Source organism: Stylophora pistillata, chromosome 12 (genome assembly GCF_964205215.1).
Source record: "Stylophora pistillata chromosome 12, jaStyPist1.2, whole genome shotgun sequence".
Taxonomy (NCBI): Eukaryota; Metazoa; Cnidaria; class Anthozoa; order Scleractinia; family Pocilloporidae; genus Stylophora; species Stylophora pistillata.
In genome coordinates, this window is record NC_142530.1 from 27,590,465 (window position 1) to 27,610,001 (window position 19,537).

The 19,537-nt window shown below is 38.0% G+C and overlaps 3 protein-coding genes across 5 annotated transcripts in view; 2 read left to right on the forward strand and 1 right to left on the reverse strand.

Annotated features, from left to right (window-relative positions):
• Window positions 1–2,161, forward strand: part of LOC111341836 (uncharacterized) — a 36,656-nt gene extending 34,495 nt beyond the window's left edge. Inside the window, exons 16-18 of the mRNA XM_088740107.1 lie at window positions 67–379; window positions 837–889; window positions 1,447–2,161. Of these exons, the coding sequence (XP_088596233.1) occupies window positions 67–379; window positions 837–875 (352 nt within the window). The 3' untranslated portion in view covers window positions 876–889; window positions 1,447–2,161. The remainder of the gene's footprint in view (window positions 1–66; window positions 380–836; window positions 890–1,446) is intronic.
• Window positions 2,162–2,595: 434 nt separating this feature from the next.
• On the reverse strand, window positions 2,596–6,092 carry LOC111341546 (uncharacterized). 2 transcript variants are annotated; one of them, XM_022948535.2, is made up of 4 exons: window positions 5,934–6,092; window positions 5,322–5,395; window positions 3,833–3,898; window positions 2,596–3,269 (listed from the first exon to the last, which is right to left on the reverse strand). In XM_022948535.2, exons 2-4 carry the CDS (start codon window positions 5,380–5,382, stop codon window positions 2,806–2,808), a joined length of 591 nt encoding a protein of 196 aa, XP_022804270.2. In that variant the 5' UTR covers window positions 5,383–5,395; window positions 5,934–6,092; the 3' UTR covers window positions 2,596–2,805. The 2 variants fall into 2 exon arrangements, with proteins under 2 accessions (XP_022804270.2, XP_022804275.2); XM_022948540.2 differs by lacking the exon at window positions 5,934–6,092 and adding an exon at window positions 5,542–5,757.
• A 265-nt stretch (window positions 6,093–6,357) lies between these two features.
• Window positions 6,358–9,332, forward strand: LOC111341562 (uncharacterized). Of its 2 annotated transcripts, XM_022948552.2 has the most exons (4): window positions 6,358–6,633; window positions 7,414–7,436; window positions 8,161–8,223; window positions 8,702–9,332. In XM_022948552.2, the coding sequence occupies exons 3-4, from the start codon at window positions 8,163–8,165 to the stop codon at window positions 9,145–9,147; spliced, it is 507 nt and encodes a 168-aa protein (XP_022804287.1). In that variant the 5' UTR covers window positions 6,358–6,633; window positions 7,414–7,436; window positions 8,161–8,162; the 3' UTR covers window positions 9,148–9,332. The 2 variants fall into 2 exon arrangements, with proteins under 2 accessions (XP_022804287.1, XP_022804296.1); XM_022948561.2 differs by lacking the exon at window positions 7,414–7,436 and having other exon boundaries at window positions 6,374–6,633.
• The last annotated feature ends 10,205 nt before the right edge of the window (window positions 9,333–19,537 follow it).

Genomic DNA, 19,537 nt, shown 5'->3' on the forward strand with positions numbered 1-19,537 from the left:
TAGTTGATGTAAGAATGATTATTGTTAGACACATGTACAATCTGATTACCTATTTATTTTCTAAAGGCGACGTGATGAGGATGTGCCTGAGGATTCTCCCTTAACACCTAGTAAATATCGCCCCACTCGCAAATCTAGAGCGTTGTATATTGAAACAATCGACGAAGATTTCACCATTCCGCCCAGACGATTAAGGGCAACTCCTCCATCTGCGTCTTTCCGTGAGGTCGCTAGTGGACTGGGGGCGGCTAATCTCGCCATGGAACAGCTTTCGAGAGTGGGTCAACAGCAATCCAAGGCTGCACAGGCCAGGAGCACTCGCCAAAACTTGAAACCTTCTAGTGATAATCTCGTCTTTGATGACTTTCTTGGAAATGTAGTAAGTATGGGGATAAAAGTTGACCTAAAAGTATATGCACAAATAGATTTTGACACCAGACTCTCTGTGGAACATACCCTACTATATCACTTTTTCCGTGAGAAAAGTAAAGGTTTGGTTTTGAGAAAAAAAAACATTATTTTTAGGGAAAAGATAGTAATAAAAAATGTAATAGGTAAATCTTGAAATTCTTGCTTAAAATAGGACAATAAAGTTGACCGTGTTTCAAAATTTTGACCATAAAGAGAGCTTGTCTTTGTAAATATTTGCATTATTTGATTCTCGAGGAAAATTTACAATTTATAATTTCTTGGAAAACCTTTTAAAATAATGAGTAAAGCGATCTATATAAAAGAAATTTCAGCTGCTGGTATCATTGTCGTTTGAAAAAACCCAAGCGATGAATTTCCCAGAATTTCATTTAAACCTATTTTATCCTCTTACTCTACTAAATCAGAAGTCTTTTGAAGATCTCAGCGGTTCGACTGATAGCTAACAGTAACGTGTCAAGTAAGTAACGTTAATAAGACTTTAAATGAGATCACGATCATGACTGTCCTTAACAAATTATTTTCATGTCTAACCCATTGTAATATTAAAAATAACGACAATTAACTTTCATTAAAAAAAATAAGTTGATAATGTAAGTTGGCCACTGTAAAGAGTTCCAAAGCTGACGTTTCGAGCGCTAGCCCTTCGTCAGAACGTGAAGGGGCGACCTAGGGCTAACGTCACGTTTGAATCTTTTGACGGTGGCACATTTACATTGTCAACTCGGGTAATAAAACCAAAATTTTCTTGATACTCCCACCGACGCAGCACGACAGTTTCTTTAGAAACGTACCCCCTTTATTTCCTAAATGGTCGAGTTATCAACTCGATATTTCCCTTGAGGAAGTGAAAAGTAAACCTGAGACTCAAAGTGCACTGTTGCGTCATACCGTATACGTTTTCATCTCGTACATTTAGTGACTCGTCTTCTCATGGTAAAGGGAAGGGGTCGGTGCGTAGAGCGAGGGCGTTTATTTCTTTATATCATTAAAACTGTGGTTCGTCTACATTTGCAGGGTTCTTGGAACGACCTTTCAACTGGTTCTTAACGCTCGACCAACACTAACTTCTATGGCAGGGATTGGGAGTTGTAAAATGAATTGTCTTAACATTGTTGTGTTCAAGGGGATTAACTATGATCAGGGGTAAAAACCTTTGAATTAGAAGAACTCGCGCATAAGAAGATATTTTTCAAGTTAATTTTAGTGGGAACAACCGACATAAGAATAGTTATTTTAAGTTCGGACGAGTTCAGAACTTCAACTTTAAGCTTCGCAATAATTGTAGATGTTTCTGTACTTAGAAACATATTTCTTTTAGCTGTAACTGTACAATTGTAATAAATAACCCACAATTTATTATATTACTGTGTGAACAAGCACCTCTCTTAGTAAACAAGTAAGATATATAGCTATTTTTGTAACGTCAAATGAAAGAGTGCAGAGATGTATAAAAAATTTCTAAGAAATAGAATCCATTGTGTCACCAGTTTTCCTTTGCTGAGAGTTGCAAGTTTTCCATTATTTGTAATAAAGAGAGTAAGGAAGAATACCACGCTTGGTTAAAAAAATAAGTTGGGAATAGTTTAGGATGTGACGTTGGGTATAATAGTAAATCTTATAGCAATAAGTATTTTTGCAATTTCGTCATTTAGTTGTGAATAGCAATTTGCGTAGAGAATTGAATGCAACGCAATTTTGACAATTAAAAGTTTCTTTGTTTTCTTTTGTATATTGTTATTATGATGTAATGATAATTCTTATGACGAAAATCTCGTCACACTCGTTCACTTCTGTGATGAAATTTGGGATCAAGTCAGTATCTGACCAACCATGCACCCACCCTCCCCTAACCCCAACATTGACCCCCCCGAGTAGTTATCAGTTGACTGTTGTTGGTTTATGAGAGGGGTAGGTGCGTAGTTGCTCCGATCCTGAAATTGATTCGAAATTTGTTTCATTTGAAATAGTGAATTCCCAAATTATCATGAAAGCAAACGCCGACGAATTTCCAATGTTTATCGACAGTTGTCAAAATATTCCAATGTCATTAAGTTGTCCGTCATCTTTAGGGGCGCCCTCCTCGATGCTGCTGGTTAAAATTCTGAAAATTTCTGGATGGACCAGCTCGTCAAGATAAAGTCCGTGAACAATTGAAATGACACCTAACTAAAATATATCTTTATTTTTCTACGGCTTTTTGTTAAACTAGCTGTCATGTATAAAAGTGTGTTCGTGCTGTCTCTTTCCTGAGCATCTGCTCAGTGCCCACTATCCCTAGGACCAAGGTGAAAATGTTTTTAATTTATTTGGTTTATAAACTGCACTTGAAAGTGTCCCAGTATCGCTATTCTTCGTCCTTCTGACCTGCCAATTTTAAGATTTTTTTACTTTGCCCCTACAACATGCTGGTGCACATGAAGGTGCACAGATTGGCATTGGTTGTGGGGGTAGCATAATTGGTGGAGGTGGAGCTGTGCAGCACTGCTGTGGACAGATTCTCATGCAATAATGGATGCAGATGGGTGGACATTGTGGCGGTGGTGGAGCGGGCAAACCGGGGCATCCAGGTGAACCAGGAGGTCCCATTGGTCCCATAGGTCCCATGCATCCGGGAAGACCAGGAAATCCTCGACATCCGGGAATTCCGGGTGGCCCCATGCATCCGGGTTGTCCAGGGGGCCCTGGCATGGGGCAAGGTACAGGGCAGGGGGGTGGAGGTGGGGGCGGTGGTGGTGGTGGCGGCGGAGGGGGAGCACAACAGGATGGGTTGCACGTAGGAGCACACAAGGCCGGACATCCATAACCACAAGGATTAGCATCACGCTTCTCTAAGGTTTCTGTTAATAATTGGAAATTAAAAGAAAATAGCTTCCACTCATTAAAAAGTATGCTCCAGAAACCATACCATTTTAACTTCCACTTACATTTAAATATGGATCTAAGAATTTAATTCTTACGGCGGTTCATTAAATGTAAAAAATGCCAAAATTTTTTAATTTAAACTAGACCAAATCAAAAGCTTTGCTGTTCATACAAAGCCACAACGCGCAGTTCATTCAGACCGTGAAGAGATGTAAAAAGGAGGTAATTGAGACTTTGTTACATCATTGTTGAGCAACCACTTTGCTAAGTAATTTCAAAATGGCGGCGTCCCTGAGCATTTAAAGACAGCCTTCGATTGTCTGCTGGTCTTTTGAATCCCAAAATGTAGAAAGTTTCACAACCTCACGAACACATGTGCATTGAAACACTAGAGGTTTCTTTCCTTCCTTCGTCTCACAAGTGTAAGTGCGTCTTTGCTTGTCATGGTGCAGAAACAAGTGCCTATGGCGATTTTTCTGTGGCTATAGAGAGTCAGATAAGTCACCGAAAAGTCTTTAGATATACTCTTTATGCTTACCTGGCTCATCTTCCACTTCTTTTGTTATTTTGACAATCTTTCCATGATGTAAGTAAGCTTCTGTAACTATGAAATTAAGGTTAACAACATAATTAAGTACGCAAATAGGAATTACTAATTTTGCTTACTAAATAAGGTGGAAGCCTCCTCAAACTGGTTCAAATGAATACTCGTGGAGAAACGTTGCATGCTTTCTCATTATCAAAGTCAGTCTGGGTAGATTTCAACGGCAGCGATCTCACTCGCTTGGAACAGCTTAGGCCAGGTTACTTAGGATCGCTGAGGACCGTGGCGAGCAAGCGGCGTGAGAGTCCTTAGTTGTAAGTTCGTTAACATTTGTGAAATCTACCTGGTAATTAGCAAATGGACTTCTTGGCACTTAAATAGGAAAAAAAATGACCTTTTGTTGATGGAATTTCCTTCCCTTGAGAGTCTGTTTCAATAATTCTTTGCTTGATGCCCTGAGTAGATCTACGTGAGTTTCCTTATGGCTATTACTTTTGACCTTCATTCATTAGAGCATTTAGGTTAATTTACTAAGAGATCCCTTACAACGCAGTAATAAACTTTGACAATCCTCATCGACTCGACCCTGTTGCTTTAAAATACTCTGTATTTGCCTATTATAATCCAAGAGGTAAAAAATAAGGGAATCCTAAATCCACGATTAGAATTTTGGTTATACTAGCAAAGACAAATATCTCATTTTCCCGCCTTTATTTATCCTTTTGTTTTTATTGACACTTACTTTTAAAAAAGTCGTCAAAATATATGTGAAAACGTTACTATGTATATAGTTTAAAATATTGAAATGAAAGTTTAAAAGTAGTTCATGACGATTTTCCTTTTGTTCAACACATACAGTGTCTTTCTGCTATCTGTTTTTGAGGTTGGTTTCAGTCCTAAGCTTATTTATCTTGGCTGTCATACCAGTATTTAGCACAAGCAAAACACCAGTTCATTTCAGTTTTATTGTTACAGTGAAGCTGTATCAGTATCTTTATCCTCTATCACCTCAGATTTGAGATAATTTTACTTAAGATAAGCAATTTTCATTCAAAGGAACATGATCTCCTGAAAAATATTCGACGAATATATAGATTTAGCATGTAGAAGCAGTTCTGAGGAGCGTTTAGGGTTTACCAATGGAAACTCTGTTATCAAAAACTGGAACATTTTGTCCTCATTCAGGTACGAGAAAATATATGCCAACCAAGCAAGCTCTTCTTTATTTCCGATCTATTCAAGACAGCAGATTGTTTTATATCTTTGATGTCGACATGTCGCTTTACTGTTTTACGGCGAAAAAACGAACGATCACTACGATCTTCACGGAAAATCAAGTCATATTTATATTAATTAAATATACTGGCTTTATTGAAAACATCAAATAAGGATGTATACCATAATTCCATTGTAGCCTTTCCTGTTTGAAACACAACTACAAAATGTATACATTTACCAGAAAAAGATAAACAGATTAACCAACCTTTTCTTGCTTCCAGCGAGGCGGCCAAGAGGAATAAGCAAGCAAGAGTAAATCTTAACATGACCAGTGGTGATCTGAGGAGGAATGTAAAGATTGATTGTCAAACGATCCCTAAAAACCCCTGTTACACATCACTAATTCCCGAATAAACTTCCCTTACTTTTATCTTTATTTTATATTTATTCAGCTAAAAAATTTTGACTAAAAAGATAAGGCTCACCTCCTTCAAAAGTGTTTGTAATCTGCAAAGAAGGATGGTAACTAATGTCCATGCCTTCATGACGTTATTTCGGTTTTGTCTCTTTTTTTCTCCCGATTCTGTTTGAAAGTGTGGTCAACTTGACACTATTTCAAGACCATCTAAAGATTAGTAGCTTCCACATCCTAGCAGGTTTAGAAAAACTTTCCCCATGCAAACTGACACTTCTCCATTGTTAGGGGAAAGGTTGTTTCCCGTAAGATTGGAGAAGGTCACCCGTAAAACCTAACTGAGCGAAAAAACTCCCCTTTATTCAAATTTACGAACACAACAAAATGTTAAGTATACCATATACATCTGGTGCGTGACTCGCAACTTCATCCCAACAAAGGGAACCTTTTTGGGTATCTTACCTCTTTATGTATTTGAAGTCTTGAAAATAGTTATGGAGAAAAGGTCAAGTCCTGCTATGCCCCTGAAATGACAGTAGCAGAGTCCCATATCATCATATATTTATTGGAGGCACACAGCGTACCAACGTGACCTGCGCAGGGGAGGTGGGCTTGTCAAACAGATTACGTCATGTAACTCAAACCCACGGATTCCTTTTTTTGATTGGCTTCTTCAGTGAGCCTATGAAATAAAATAAAATGTCTAGAGCTATATCTTGACTGATATGAAATTGAAACCAGATTTTGGATAATTTTTCCAGTGAACGCTCAAGTGAAGCGCAGTTTCTCGAGTGGAGGCCTGAGGAATTAATTATTAACCCGTACAGCCATCAAAGCAAACGCCAAAAGAGGAGTTACTGACATTAGCTCTTTCGCATTTCGTCAACGAGCTAGGTCAAATATTTTGTTTCCTATTGTCAAATTAAGCAAATCATTTTCAAAACCACACATACCATAACATGTGGGATGTCTGAGTTGAGTAATATCTGTCAAACAGCGACCATCCATGCGTGAAATTTACCGAGCAGCGGGATTAAGTAATTCCTTGGAAAACAATGCATCATTCATGAACGGACAAAAATAGGAACAAAAGCAGACTGCGAAAGACCCAGATCTAAAGCAATATTTTTCTTGAGAGGATAAAGAATATCCAAGGTACCAGGTGAGGAAGATGAAACATTCTAATTCTTAGATTTAACTTTAAAAAATTGTTTTTTAGAGGACTGTTAAAATAATCTACAAATACCTGTCGAATAGCGTCAGTTAAACGTGTTTATTTTAGCCGTTTTATCCATAAACAAAGCTTTTAGCTTTTAGCTTTTAAGTTTTTGTTTAGTCTCAGTGCTAATTGGTTTGAAGATAGGTCATAACATTACTGGTTTATGTTTCCGAAGCCTGGAAATAAATGCGACTCTTCAGGAATTTCTTTCTACTCATAACAAAGGAGATTTTGGAAAGCAAAGGTTTTGGTTAGGTTGTACGAAATGCGCAATTTTGAGCGAGAATAATATATAGAAAAGTGACACAAAACTCACTGAATTCTATCCAACGAATTCCCTTGAAAATTATGAACAAGTTCTCAAAGCCAAGTTCAAAAAGAACTGATAATAGCAAACTAGTAAACTCGAACTAAAGAACTAAAGAAAGAAAAATTGAAAGGAGCATATAGTGGTCGAAGGCATTTGGAACAGACAAAAATGAATATTTGCCTTAATAAAGTGTTTTTTTTTTTATAATAACTGAAAATAACTTAGGACTGAAGATCGAAAGAGCAACCTTGCTCACCGATTCAAAAGAATCGTCTAAAACCAAGTTCTCAGTAAGAATTTCCAAATGTTCTTAGAGAACATCCCTTTCTTGCTTTACCACCATTGACTGCATGAATCAGAATCTTTATGCAACTAGGGGTATCGTGTATTGATACTACTCAATTTACTTTCAGAGCTTTCATCAGTGAAGGAAAAGGTTTGATTTCATTTTTACGAGAAGAACGAATAATGAGCTAAATTTGTAATTAATTCTGCTCATTTCAAGCTGTTCACTGGTGTTTATATTGTTTGATTGATTCAAGTAGGGTAAATTTGATTCTTTCCAAAAGAACACCAACAATAGATTCATATAGATTTGTTGTGAAAAATGTGCTAATAAACGAGAAATGTAACTTTGATTTGTTGATGCCACAACACTTTTAATTTCTAAACAAAAATAAATATTTTGTTCATTTTACTCCTAATGATAAAAAAATAGGCTTAGCTTTTTATAGAACGACCCCACTCGAAGCTGCATACTTCACCTTTGACGGCATATCCGCAAAAAATTCGAGCAACACGGCCGACTCTCTTGGGCGTTTCCCTTCCACAATGGGAAAATCCCGTCGATAATCCCAATGATGCGCTCACCAATTGTTTATCATTATATTTCACGTGATCCCGAATTCTCCTACACTATGACATGCTCTTTGTTTTTAGTTCTGTAAAAACGAAAATTTTATTCCCGTTCTTACTCATGTGATATCTGTTTTTTTTTCTTACTGCAACGATTTGAACAACTTATACAAATTTTTTTAATTCTGAGATTCCATGGACGTTTGATTTCAAAGGCGTTTTATGATTTAGTGCCATTTATTTACAAGACCTGTGCATTCCCAGTTGTATGATGATTAACTTAGCTTTTGTAATTTTTTTCGCAGATATGAGTCTAAGAGTTTTACTCGCATCTTGCCTTGTAGCATTAGTATGTGGAAAATCACTTGGTAAGAGTTATTTCGTTTTTATTGCAAGGTTATCAATATCTGTAACTGTACTTGAAGGAAATCCACAACTTGAGTTATTTTGTGAAATAGAGTTAAACTTTTCGTCTCAAAAGCGAAGTTTAGACTTCACGAAACAATATTCTCATTATGTTTCTGAGAAAAGAAGACCCATCTAATCCGTGGAAAGAAACGAAAAAAACGCTTTGTTTATAGTGAAAAAAAAAAAAAATAAAGAAACGTTGTAACTGTTTACACCTTCATTAAAATTAAAATATTTGCTCATACAATGCTTACATCTTGCCCTTTTTATAAAGCGTTTTTTTTACTATACTTTTATATTGACATGGTAAAGAAATCATTTCTGTGTGAACTAATGCTATTATGCCTTCATTATTCATGAACAATATGAGGTTGACTATAGTATTGTTCTGACCATTTAGTCTGTTTGAATCACGGTATGTTCGCATTTTCTGTACAGAAGATAAAGAGAAACGGGAAGCCAACCCCTGTGGTTACGGATGTCCATCAATCTGTGCTCCAGCCTGTGAACCAACGTGTTGTGCTCCACCTCCTCCCCCTCCACCACCACCATGTCCCGTCCCTGTTCCAGTGCCGTGCCCACAACCAGGACCCCCAGGACAACCAGGCTGCATGGGACCACCCGGACTTCCCGGATGTCGCGGATTCCCCGGTTCTCCAGGATGTATGGGACCAATGGGACCAATGGGACCTCCCGGAGCACCCGGGTGCCCCGGTCTCCCCGCTCCACCCCCACCTCCTTGTCCCCCCATTTGTATCCATCATTGTATGAAAATCTGTCCCCAGCCATGCTGCACTCCACCACCCCCTGTGTACATTCCTCCACCCCCACCCCCACCTATGCCAGTCTGTGCTCCGGCTTGCGCTCCTGCTTGCTGTAAATAGAGCGTTTGAAATCTAAAGAGATTTTTCGATCGAAGACGTGCCCTATGGGCAGAATAGCAGAACAGTGGCCTAGATACTTGATTTCATGTTCTTAGCCCTAACTTCCTGACGAACAAAAACTTTAGAAATGTATTAAAATTGTTTCTGTTTGATACATTGAAAAAATAATAAATTTCAGTTTCCAATATCGTCTTTCCTTCAACTGAGCTTGTAAATGAATATTGATGGCAAGAATGGTAGTTTGCACCTACTCGTTAGAGCATGACATGATTACACAAGACTATCTTTCGTGTAGCGTCGGAAGAATAAAGGCACTGATGTTTCATCCCAAGTCTTTTCACCTGTTCATGCGGGAGGAGGTTCCATTCCTGACTGATTCAAAACTTATAATTTTTTACTATGTTCGAGAAAAGAGGGTTGAGATCTGGGAAAAAAATTAAAGACAATTAAAGAACCAGTCGATGGTTGGGACAAAACAAACGTTAAAATCATTATCTCTAGTTCAGAATGCAGTGTCGTTTTGATTGTTTTAATTTTGTCTCGCTTTGTAAAAAATGGTGAGGATAAAACTTAGCCGTAAAATAATTCCTTCTCTTCCCTTTAACCCCCCTGTGATGCAGCAAGGGTCCACAGCTTCTCCGCCTTAAAATGATTCACAGTTCATCTTCCTATTACCTCCCTTAAGATTCGCAAGTACACGTCAAATATTCACAGCATGTTTATTCAAGCACAAACTCTCACAAAGCAAGAACAGCTTGATTCATTCAGTTATTGATCGATGTTACTCTTTTTGTCTTCTTTGTCTTCATTTTCCTCCTTTGATTCTTCTGCAGGTTTGTTCTCCTTGGGCTCAACATGGGTCTCACAGCCGGGGTATCCGCAGTTGTAATTCCAGTAGTTGTATCCGTAGGGGTAATGGTAGGGGTATGGGTAATTGTAGGGGTATGGATAATGAATAGTAGCGTGAGCCGGGTGTACGGCTGGATGTAAAGCTGGGTGTACTACTTCAGGGGAGGGGGCTGCTACGTGAGGGTGTTGATATGGGTAGGGGTACTGGGGGTACCCATAAGGATAACTTCCATAATGCCAGGGGTATTCGGAATAGTAGACACCTGACAGTTCTAAAAAGGAAAAATATAAACTAAATAACTGGAACGCTTTTAGAATGACTGTCGTAGAAATAAGATCGCAGTAAACCGATACCTTTGCTGGCCTTATCATGTTTCACTTCATCTGATTGGCTCTGAAAACTGACTTGCTGTGCAGCCTGGGCCAGGTTTTGTTGATTGGCGCTTATTTCCAGTGAGCTAAGTGCCCTGGAATCCACTGCAGCAAAGCAGGCCACGGCCACGAGGCAACCAATTACCGCTGAGGTCATCATGTCTATCAGCACGGTAAATAAACGGAATTAAAAATTGTAAAATGCTGGGGTACAATAGCTGTACCATAGTCTGCATGGTTCCTTTTTCTTTGACCTCCGTAGCGTTTTTTTTTTTCTATTTTCTTTCAGCCAGGCGGGAGTCAAACAAATACAATTATCCCCTCCCCCCGTACTCACTTTTTGTCATTGCTTTCGCCCCATGTCCGTATGCGTCTCACGTTTCGCCGCTTGGATTAAAGGAAAGAAAAAGATTGCCAAGCGTGCTAATTTTTGTTGAACGATTCAGTTATTTTTGAGACTTTAAAATACATTAAAAAGTAGTGAAAAAGAATCCTACACAATTTCATGGCTTGGTGTGGAAGGAAAAAGTTTGGATTACCTACAAGGAATTCGAATAACAAATCTTCGATCTCGAGATCGAGTTTTCATCGAAAAGTTCTGTGTAGGTAAGATGTATCAGCCTGAAAATGCGGAAGTTCTGTGGCTTGAGTCCCCACTGAAGACCTACATTTTTTTCTTCGTTGCAAATTCCAGACGAGAGCATTAAATCTTACTCTCCACAAGCTGTTATCGCTTAACCTACCAAATAGACGGACGTAGAGTGTCAAAAGGTCGATATGGTTTTATCAACTGAGTTGATAATATAAATTTGCTACAGTAAAGAACCTCCAAAGCAGACGTGTCGAGCGTTAGCCCTTGGTCGAGAGATTACGAAAGACTCGTACCTCACAGGTTTTTAGCCCGCTATGTTGTCAAAACAGTACTTCGGAGGAATAAATGCTGACAGGTTCACAATTTTCTTTTTATTGAAGATGGAAAGTACTTCTGTTTAGCAAGGCGTGAGTTGGTACATGAAATGAGGACTTCATTATCAAAATTAAACGTGGCCATATGTATTCTAGAATTATGGCATTGACGAGTTAAAAAAAAGGAGTGAGAGAACTAAACATACCGGTTCTGATCATATCAAATACTGATGTTTCCTAGACTTAACATGCTAAGAATATTTTGAATGAAGAAAACCGTACAATGTGGTTAAGAATCCCTAGCAAAATTTATGTCTGACGAAAGCCGTGCTATACCGGATTAAACGATTTTTGATTCGCGTCAGAGAGAAAAGACATTATTTTTTGTTCAAGGAGGAGAAAGAGGGAATTTAAGACCCCACATCATTTTATTTCCTCCTTTAAACTGACCTCTTTCAGCTATAGAGATTGCTAATCCAGTTTTGTATAAATCAAACGGAAAAAAACAGCTCGTGTAAACAATGTTCTACCTATTTCGATGAACAGCTAAAAATCTAATGTAGATAAGGGAATGGATCGTACTCACCAGTACCTTTCTTTTTCCTTCGACTCCAACGTTTCTATCCCCAAAATCTGATGGTTGCCTTGGATTAATTGAATATGAAATACAATCACTCGTACCTACTGACGTTAGAAGACGTCTGATTGGCTAATTATGAAGTATTATGTCAACTGACAATTGTCAATGAGTAAATCAACAAGTGGTTGTTGACGCTTGTTATCAAATAACAACAGCTCTTGTTTGGTGTCCAACACCTCAAAGTATAAACAAAATATTTGTCATCCCAAACATCTGAACACAATATGTGTGTTGGCCGGACACACAAGACATTCTTTCTGTAAAGTTGTCAAGAAATATTCTTCTCTCTTCATGACAATTGTTAATCATAAAGAGAGAAGAACAATTTTTATAAAACGGGTGCTTTAAAGCCCAAGGGTTATTCCACCATGCTATGAGATGTTATACTACAACATATGCTGGGCAGTATTTATCGGATGGTAGAAGTGGATTTAGTCTTGAAAGAATTATAAGACTTCTTCACTCACTTCTTGGATTGGATTTGGAATAACTTATTTCTTTTGAATATGGAACTTTTAGAGTTGGTTCACACAACTTCCTACGGTAAAACTGCTGTTAGAATTATCCAAATATTGCTAAAAAGCTTGGTCGTCTTTTGATAAGTGGGACGTGTAGGAGGGGACAAGGTAAGGCTCACAAACCCTTGCTTATCGTATCCTTCATATTCCCACCTCTCCTCCTCCCCCCCCCCCCCCCACCCCGACCATCCCGCACGGCACTCCGGCGCTCTACCACTTGAGCTAACCGGGTGGCGGTTGCTATTAAATAGGAAGGCTTTCACACACAAGAATAGTCTGGAGGCTTTCTTGTTCTTACCTTACATTTCCCCTTTGAATGAAAGGACAAGGGATAGGGTTGGAGAACAGGAAAACGATTGCAAAATGCGGGGATTAAATTCAAAGTGGTAGCTTTTTTTCATTTGAACCCTTAATTATCAGTCAGCGACCCAAAGACATCATTGACGGGCATTTCTTGTTTTCAAGGCTTCGCAAACAAAATGTATTCTTCGTTCGCGTAACAGGAAATGCCTGTACCTCAACTTCAACGTCAACTTAATTCATCATTTACTCTAAATGTTAATTTCACAAAAGTGCCTCCCTGTGTCACAAAAGACGGAACTGATTAAGGCAAGAGTTGCATAAGACATGGTTAAAACAAATTAGATGCCAAAATAAATAAATAAATGAATAAGGTAAAAGATAGTTCAATAAAACATTACTTAATAAATAAAGGAATGACTAATAAACCTACAAGAAATGAAATGACTCGTACTCCTCTAAAAAGCAGGTGCGAAACATCACTGTCATCCCAGAAGAGAAGTTTGTCGGTTTATGAAACTGTGCATGATCAAACCTCAAATGTAATGACGTGAATTATTGAACGACGCCAACCCACAGGGTGCATAAAACCTAAACCACCCACTTTCACATGTTTGAATTTTCCGTGCTAAGGTTTGAGCGCGTTAATTCATCTCCCTTCTTTTCGATTTCCGATTGGTTGTTGAAATTTGTACATAATTTTCTTCTTTTCGATTTTACTTACACTTCGGTGAAAACCTTATTCATCTACAAGGGACATCAGTACAATTAACAAATCGACAGTCGGCTAGCGAGGTCTATACTCTTATCGACGACGATATTCGTCATCACGGTCGTTCATGTTTAAGAGGTGATTAAGACATTGCGTGACACGTTGACGCGAGTAGCGTTGTCTGTACTCTTACCGACAATGGCAAATTTCCCAGTCAGATTGCGACATTCCCGCCAATCGTGATAAAAAAAAAACATACAGAAGACTGATATTTCATACTCCTTTGTAAATATAATATGAATAACCTTGATATTTGTATTTTAACAGTGATTCAGTCCGCTACCCCACAAATGGATGTTGACAACGAAAATTATTATGAAACAGATAAGATATCCACTGAGTTATGAGGGAATGACTTAAGAGCGTAGCATGGCAAAAAGGACGATTAACTTGCAATTGCTTTTGGTGTAGGTGAAGAAAGTTATCCTAGAAACTTAGTACTTCCTGCTTCAGCTCGAAGTAGATAAAAAAAGAAATTACTTTGATCACAATTTTGAGGAATATTGTAACTGTTTGGAAACTGTAGACTTCTTGGAGCCTCTCTGTAGATATTTTGCACAGGGCTTGTATTTTGAACGCAATGTACCATAACAGCTGGAGTGATAGAACTTGGTATGTTCTTCTCAGGCTCCTTCTTTAACTTCAAGCGGCACCGTTTGTTCTTGAACTAATTCTAGAACGAAACACAGGTAAACAACAGCATGATTTAATCAGAAGTCTACACAGGATTTGACGATACAAAGGGCCAAGTCGCTTGGACTACACTTTGGCTTAACTTTTCTAGAAAATCAGTTATTTTGATTGACCTTTGTGATAGTCTTTATTTGTGATAGTCTTTATTTATTTCTCTCAACCTGCTTCGGAAGTTCCATTGTTTTTAAATCTTACCTGCAAAGCTGGTTTTGGTATCCCCAATACACCAGCTACCTCTAAAAACTGGTAGGAAGTCAGGTACGGTGATCTAGCAAACAGTCGCTCCAATACGTCTTTCTGATAATCAGTCAGCCTCCTTCTTGTTCGCAGTCGTGAGTAAGACTCCAACGCATGCGCAGAGGTCTGCCTGTTTCCATTTGCTACTTGTGCGGCATTACCTGTATTCACTGTAGTTAACACTTTAATTGTGGAGATCTGGATGTTAATTCTCCCCCGTCCTAGCTACATATTTCCTTGTAACCCAGTTACGAGAATTTGATTTATTTAAGTATTCTCATTTCCTGTTTGCTGGATGATGTGTGGATAAAATTGGGAGAGGTTACGTGTTAATCATTTCTGGGAGTCAAAGGGTCAACTTGGTCGGTAATGAAAACTTTGCAATCATTTGAAAAGGCCATCCAACTCAAAACAAAAGTGCGAAGCCAAAACTTCCGATCAAGTTAGATCAAAGTCCATCGAAGCAACTCATCGAATTAACTTGTCGAGTTTACTACAATGTTTTGCTGTGTTCTTGTTTTTTTTTAATCCACATTCAGTGAGTGTTTCTTTGGTTTTTGGAGGGAGGGCTCCCGAAAAACCCCGATAGAAAGTGTAAAAACAAGGAGAAATATGAAAATAGTTGAAGCAGTACAATGAGACATGGAGCATAATAATCGAACCAGGGTAACCGCGAATGCCAGAGAAATCTCTCAAAGTTATGCGCATCTTTGCCCATAGATTCAACGTCTTAGAATCTCAAGTAAGTTTTCAATCATTTTATAAACAAGGGTGAGTTGCAAGTTTCTAGGTGTTTCATTTCCTTTCACAATAATAATAATAATAATAATAATAATACAGTTCTTAAAAATGCATTATACATAAGTCTCAATGCTTTTACATAAGATTTAAAGTAAATTACAAAATAAGATAAAAATTAACTACAAATTAAAAGCGATTTTAAAAAGGTGAGGCATTAAATACTGATGGATAAATGAACTCCCTACATCCGCGCTTTAAGACTCCTTTTTTTCTGATACATGACACGGCCATGTTATTTTGCTCGTGTTTATAAAGGGGCGACATGAAGGCAGAGTTCTACCCTCACTAAAATTAATTTAAAGAAATTCACACAGAAAGATATTAGCTACCAAATGACATTGGCTTCTTACGAAATTTGCCAACGCACGCTCCACCAATTGTGAACAAGCCACAGAATATTGGTTGGCGAGCAATGCTTTTTAGTTAAGTTTATACATTGTCTGGATCCTACACCTACCTGAAAAGACGCTCGGCAGCTGGTTGAACGGATCGACGTCAATTGAACGTGAATCTCTATCGTTTTCTGGTACTGGCTCAAAAAATTCTGCCATAGCGACAAAAAAAAATGACTGCTTTGAAATTGTAAATTGTTGCTGGTCTGCACCTTGTTATTGCTTGGAGAGAAATGTTTTGAAATTGCAGAGTGATGCAGTGGCTCATTTAAGCAAAACAATGACGTATCTAGGTATTTATTTTGAACGGATAGTTCGCGATTCGCTCAGTGTTTGATTTTCCAGCGTAAGATTGTAGCGTCGTAGAAACTGTATGATTATCCCCTTTGTACGACATCATCGAAAAAACAATACGTCATTTGATAATTTATGAAGTCAATAAGTGAATTATTTTTCACAAACAGTTAGTTTCTAGGCCACAAGTGTTATCATCAGTGCTCAGTACATCTTCGTCTGGATGTCCTCCCCTGGGGTGGCATGGGTGGGAATTGGCCCTGAAAAGCCCCCATGGGGAGTGGTCAAGTAACGTATGTATGTATGTATGCATGTATGTATGTATGTATGTATGTGTGTGTGTGTGTGTGTGTGTGTGTGTGTGTGTGTGTATGTATGTATGTATTAGTATGTATGTATGTATCAGTATGTATGTATGTATCAGTATGTATGTATGTATGTATGTATGTATGTATGTATGTATGTATGTATGTGTGTATGTATCTTTGGAAATTTGTTGACGGAATGAACGCTAAAAGCTTTCCAACTTGGAAGATTCATCTGTGGCTTATCTGAATAAATATTGGTTATTGAAGCAGTGACGGTAAAAAAGCAAAGATTTTCGAACTCATTTTGTTAAAACATACATAGTTAGTCTTGATTCGGACGAGATTCCTTTTATAACTGTGATTATTACACATGATCTCATCTTGTTTACACATTCGTTTTATTATTGTTATCACCTAATTATTGCAGTCCATTATTATTTCTATTCCTTTTTCTTTTTTGTAAACGGAGAGGCAGATAACGAAGTAATGAAGGCTGATGAAAGCATGATTGACCCATTCCCTGTTACTCTGGGTAATTCGATGCTTCTCTCGGTATTACGTAGCAATAAATTTTCCAATACAGTTAGCAAACACTTCGTTAAAATATGGGTTTGTTTTTATGTCGAGCACTTATGTCATCAGTAAATTTAGTGGCTCAGCTAACTAACAAAAACAATTAGGTGCAAATTAACGATTAATTAGCTACATAAAAAATGGCGCGTAGACACCCAAGGTAATAAACGTATTCATCGCTACTGCGACCTCATGACAAAAGTCAACGAATTAGCAAATGTTTATATTTAAATTTTTTAACAAAGATTTGGTTAAAAATAACTTTAATGGCTTAAAAGCAACTAATTTGAAATCATTCATCATAACGAACAGACCGTTTGGGTAAGGGACGATACATCGAATTTAAAAATGTCAACACCATCCTTTTCCATTGAAAGTCAGTCAGTGGTGGAAGGAAAAGTGTCAGCCGATGGCATAGTAAAAGGTAGATTTATAGTATCTATTGTTGTTTTATTCAACCGCTTTGTTCAAAGATAACTAAGTGTAGATGAATGTTCTAATACATTCCAGATTGTTTCGTTGTTTACCTTGTTGTACCCAAGCCGTGCATATCGATCTACTAATGGAATATGACTGAACAATTTAGAATTTTCTAGACTGTTGCGTATGTTTATATAAGTGGGCCTCGTGGCAATGTGTTGTTGTTGTGTTCACTCGGTGAGCTATCATTAAAGGTGTTTCGCAGACTACAAGAGACCACCACAATAAGTTTGTTCGGAAAAACTTGGTTAACTTGATTTATTTCCCTATTTGTAGGTGTTGAGCAAAGCTGCAGTTTTAAACCGAGTGGAAAACCACGTTCGAGGTTAAATTCTTACCAAAAAAAAATTTTGGAGCAAATGTTTTGTCTGTCCCCATACCTTGACCCCCTTGAACAAGCACAGATGGCCGAGATTTTGTGGATTCAAAAGATGACGCTTCAGGTATTTATCAAAAAAAAATTTATTGTGTTATCTTTAGTTTAAAAAATACTGATACCCCGTTTGTTTTTGTCTTTAGAACTGGTTAAAAAACAAGAGATATCGTTCAAAGAAAGAACAGAGACGGGAGATAAGAACGTTTTTCTACAAAATGAAATAAATGATTGCTGCAAGATACAAAGAAAGTCTCCGCTTTGAAAAAATGTTCAAAGTTGACGAATCAGTCGCGCATAACTGCAGAGAGTTTCAAGTAAGTTCTTGCAGAATCCTTCTTTGTCTACCCCTCGATACTATGGATATAGACGACACGGCAATTTGACGAAAATCCTCTTAACCGTACACCAATATCACTTTCCTCTTATCTTTTAATTACTTACCCAATTTAATTGACTTCTCTTATGGACCACCCCCACTCGTTTTGACGAGTGTTAACTTAAACACTTATTTGTTTAATGTTTGGAGCAATTTCAATTGAGAGTCGAAAGCAGTCCAAGATTGCATTGGTTTTGCTTTACTTCGCTTTGTGATTGGTCTAGAATGAGTACGACTTGGTCACCCGGGTATTCCCGCGCTTAAGGCAGTCAGCTTGTTTTCCCGCGCTTTAGGCAGTCTGCTTGCTTTTCCACGCGTTAGGCAGTCAGCTTGTATTTATTTTGAGTTCTATTGGCTCTTCAGGGTGTTTTTCCTTTCCTCTGAATATTCGTCGTTATTTCTTTAGTTTTGAATCTACGGGACTCACTCAAAAAGCGCTATTATTTTAAATTTTTTTGTCTTAACATAATCGTCAGTATTAATCATAAAACGTTGTATTTCGCGAAGAAGAGCACAGTTGACGTCGTTATTTACATGAACAGACTTAACTCCAAACAACAACAAACATATGAAACATATGTATGAACTGCGGTTATGAAACGTATATGTGCACGATCCTTCGCAGTAAAGCACTATTTGAGCAATAGTGAAAATCAGACCTGAAAAAAATTTCAGGCCTGTACGGGATTCGAACCACTGACCTCTGCGATACTAGTGCAGCGCTCTACCAATTGAGCTAACAAGCCAACTGGGAGCAGGCCATCAAATTAATTCGACATAAACCCGTAGATGATAAATCAAACAACAACAAACATATGAAACATATGTATGAACTGCGGTTATGAAACGTATATGTGCACGATCCTTCGCAGTAAAGCACTATTTGAGCAATAGTGAAAATCAGACCTGAAAAAAATTTCAGGCCTGTACGGGATTCGAACCACTGACCTCTGTGATACTAGTGCAGCGCTCTACCAATTGAGCTAACAAGCCAACTGGGAGCAGGCCATCAAATTAATTCACATAAATTAATGAGGTCAGTGGTTCGAATCCCGTACAGGCCTGAAATTTTTTTTTCAGGTCTGATTTTCACTATTGCTCAAATAGTGCTTTACTGCGAAGGATCGTGCACATATACCTTTCATAACCGCAGTTCATACATATGTTTCATATGTTTGTTGTTGTTTGATTTATCATCTACGGGTTTAGGTCGAATTAATTTGATGGCCTGTTCACAGTTGGCTTGTTAGCTCAATTGGTAGAGCGCTGCACTAGTATCGCAGAGGTCAGTGGTTCGAATCCCGTACAGGCCTGAAATTTTTTTTTTTTCAGGTCTGATTTTCACTATTGCTCAAATAGTGCTTTACTGCGAAGGATCGTGCACATATACGAGACTTAACTCCGTTCAATAAAAATTTATTTCCCTCAAATCGCAGTTAATTTTTGTGTCTTGGTTTTATCGAGTTTAAAAGTGATTTTGATTGGAAGGAAGTTTCATACGTT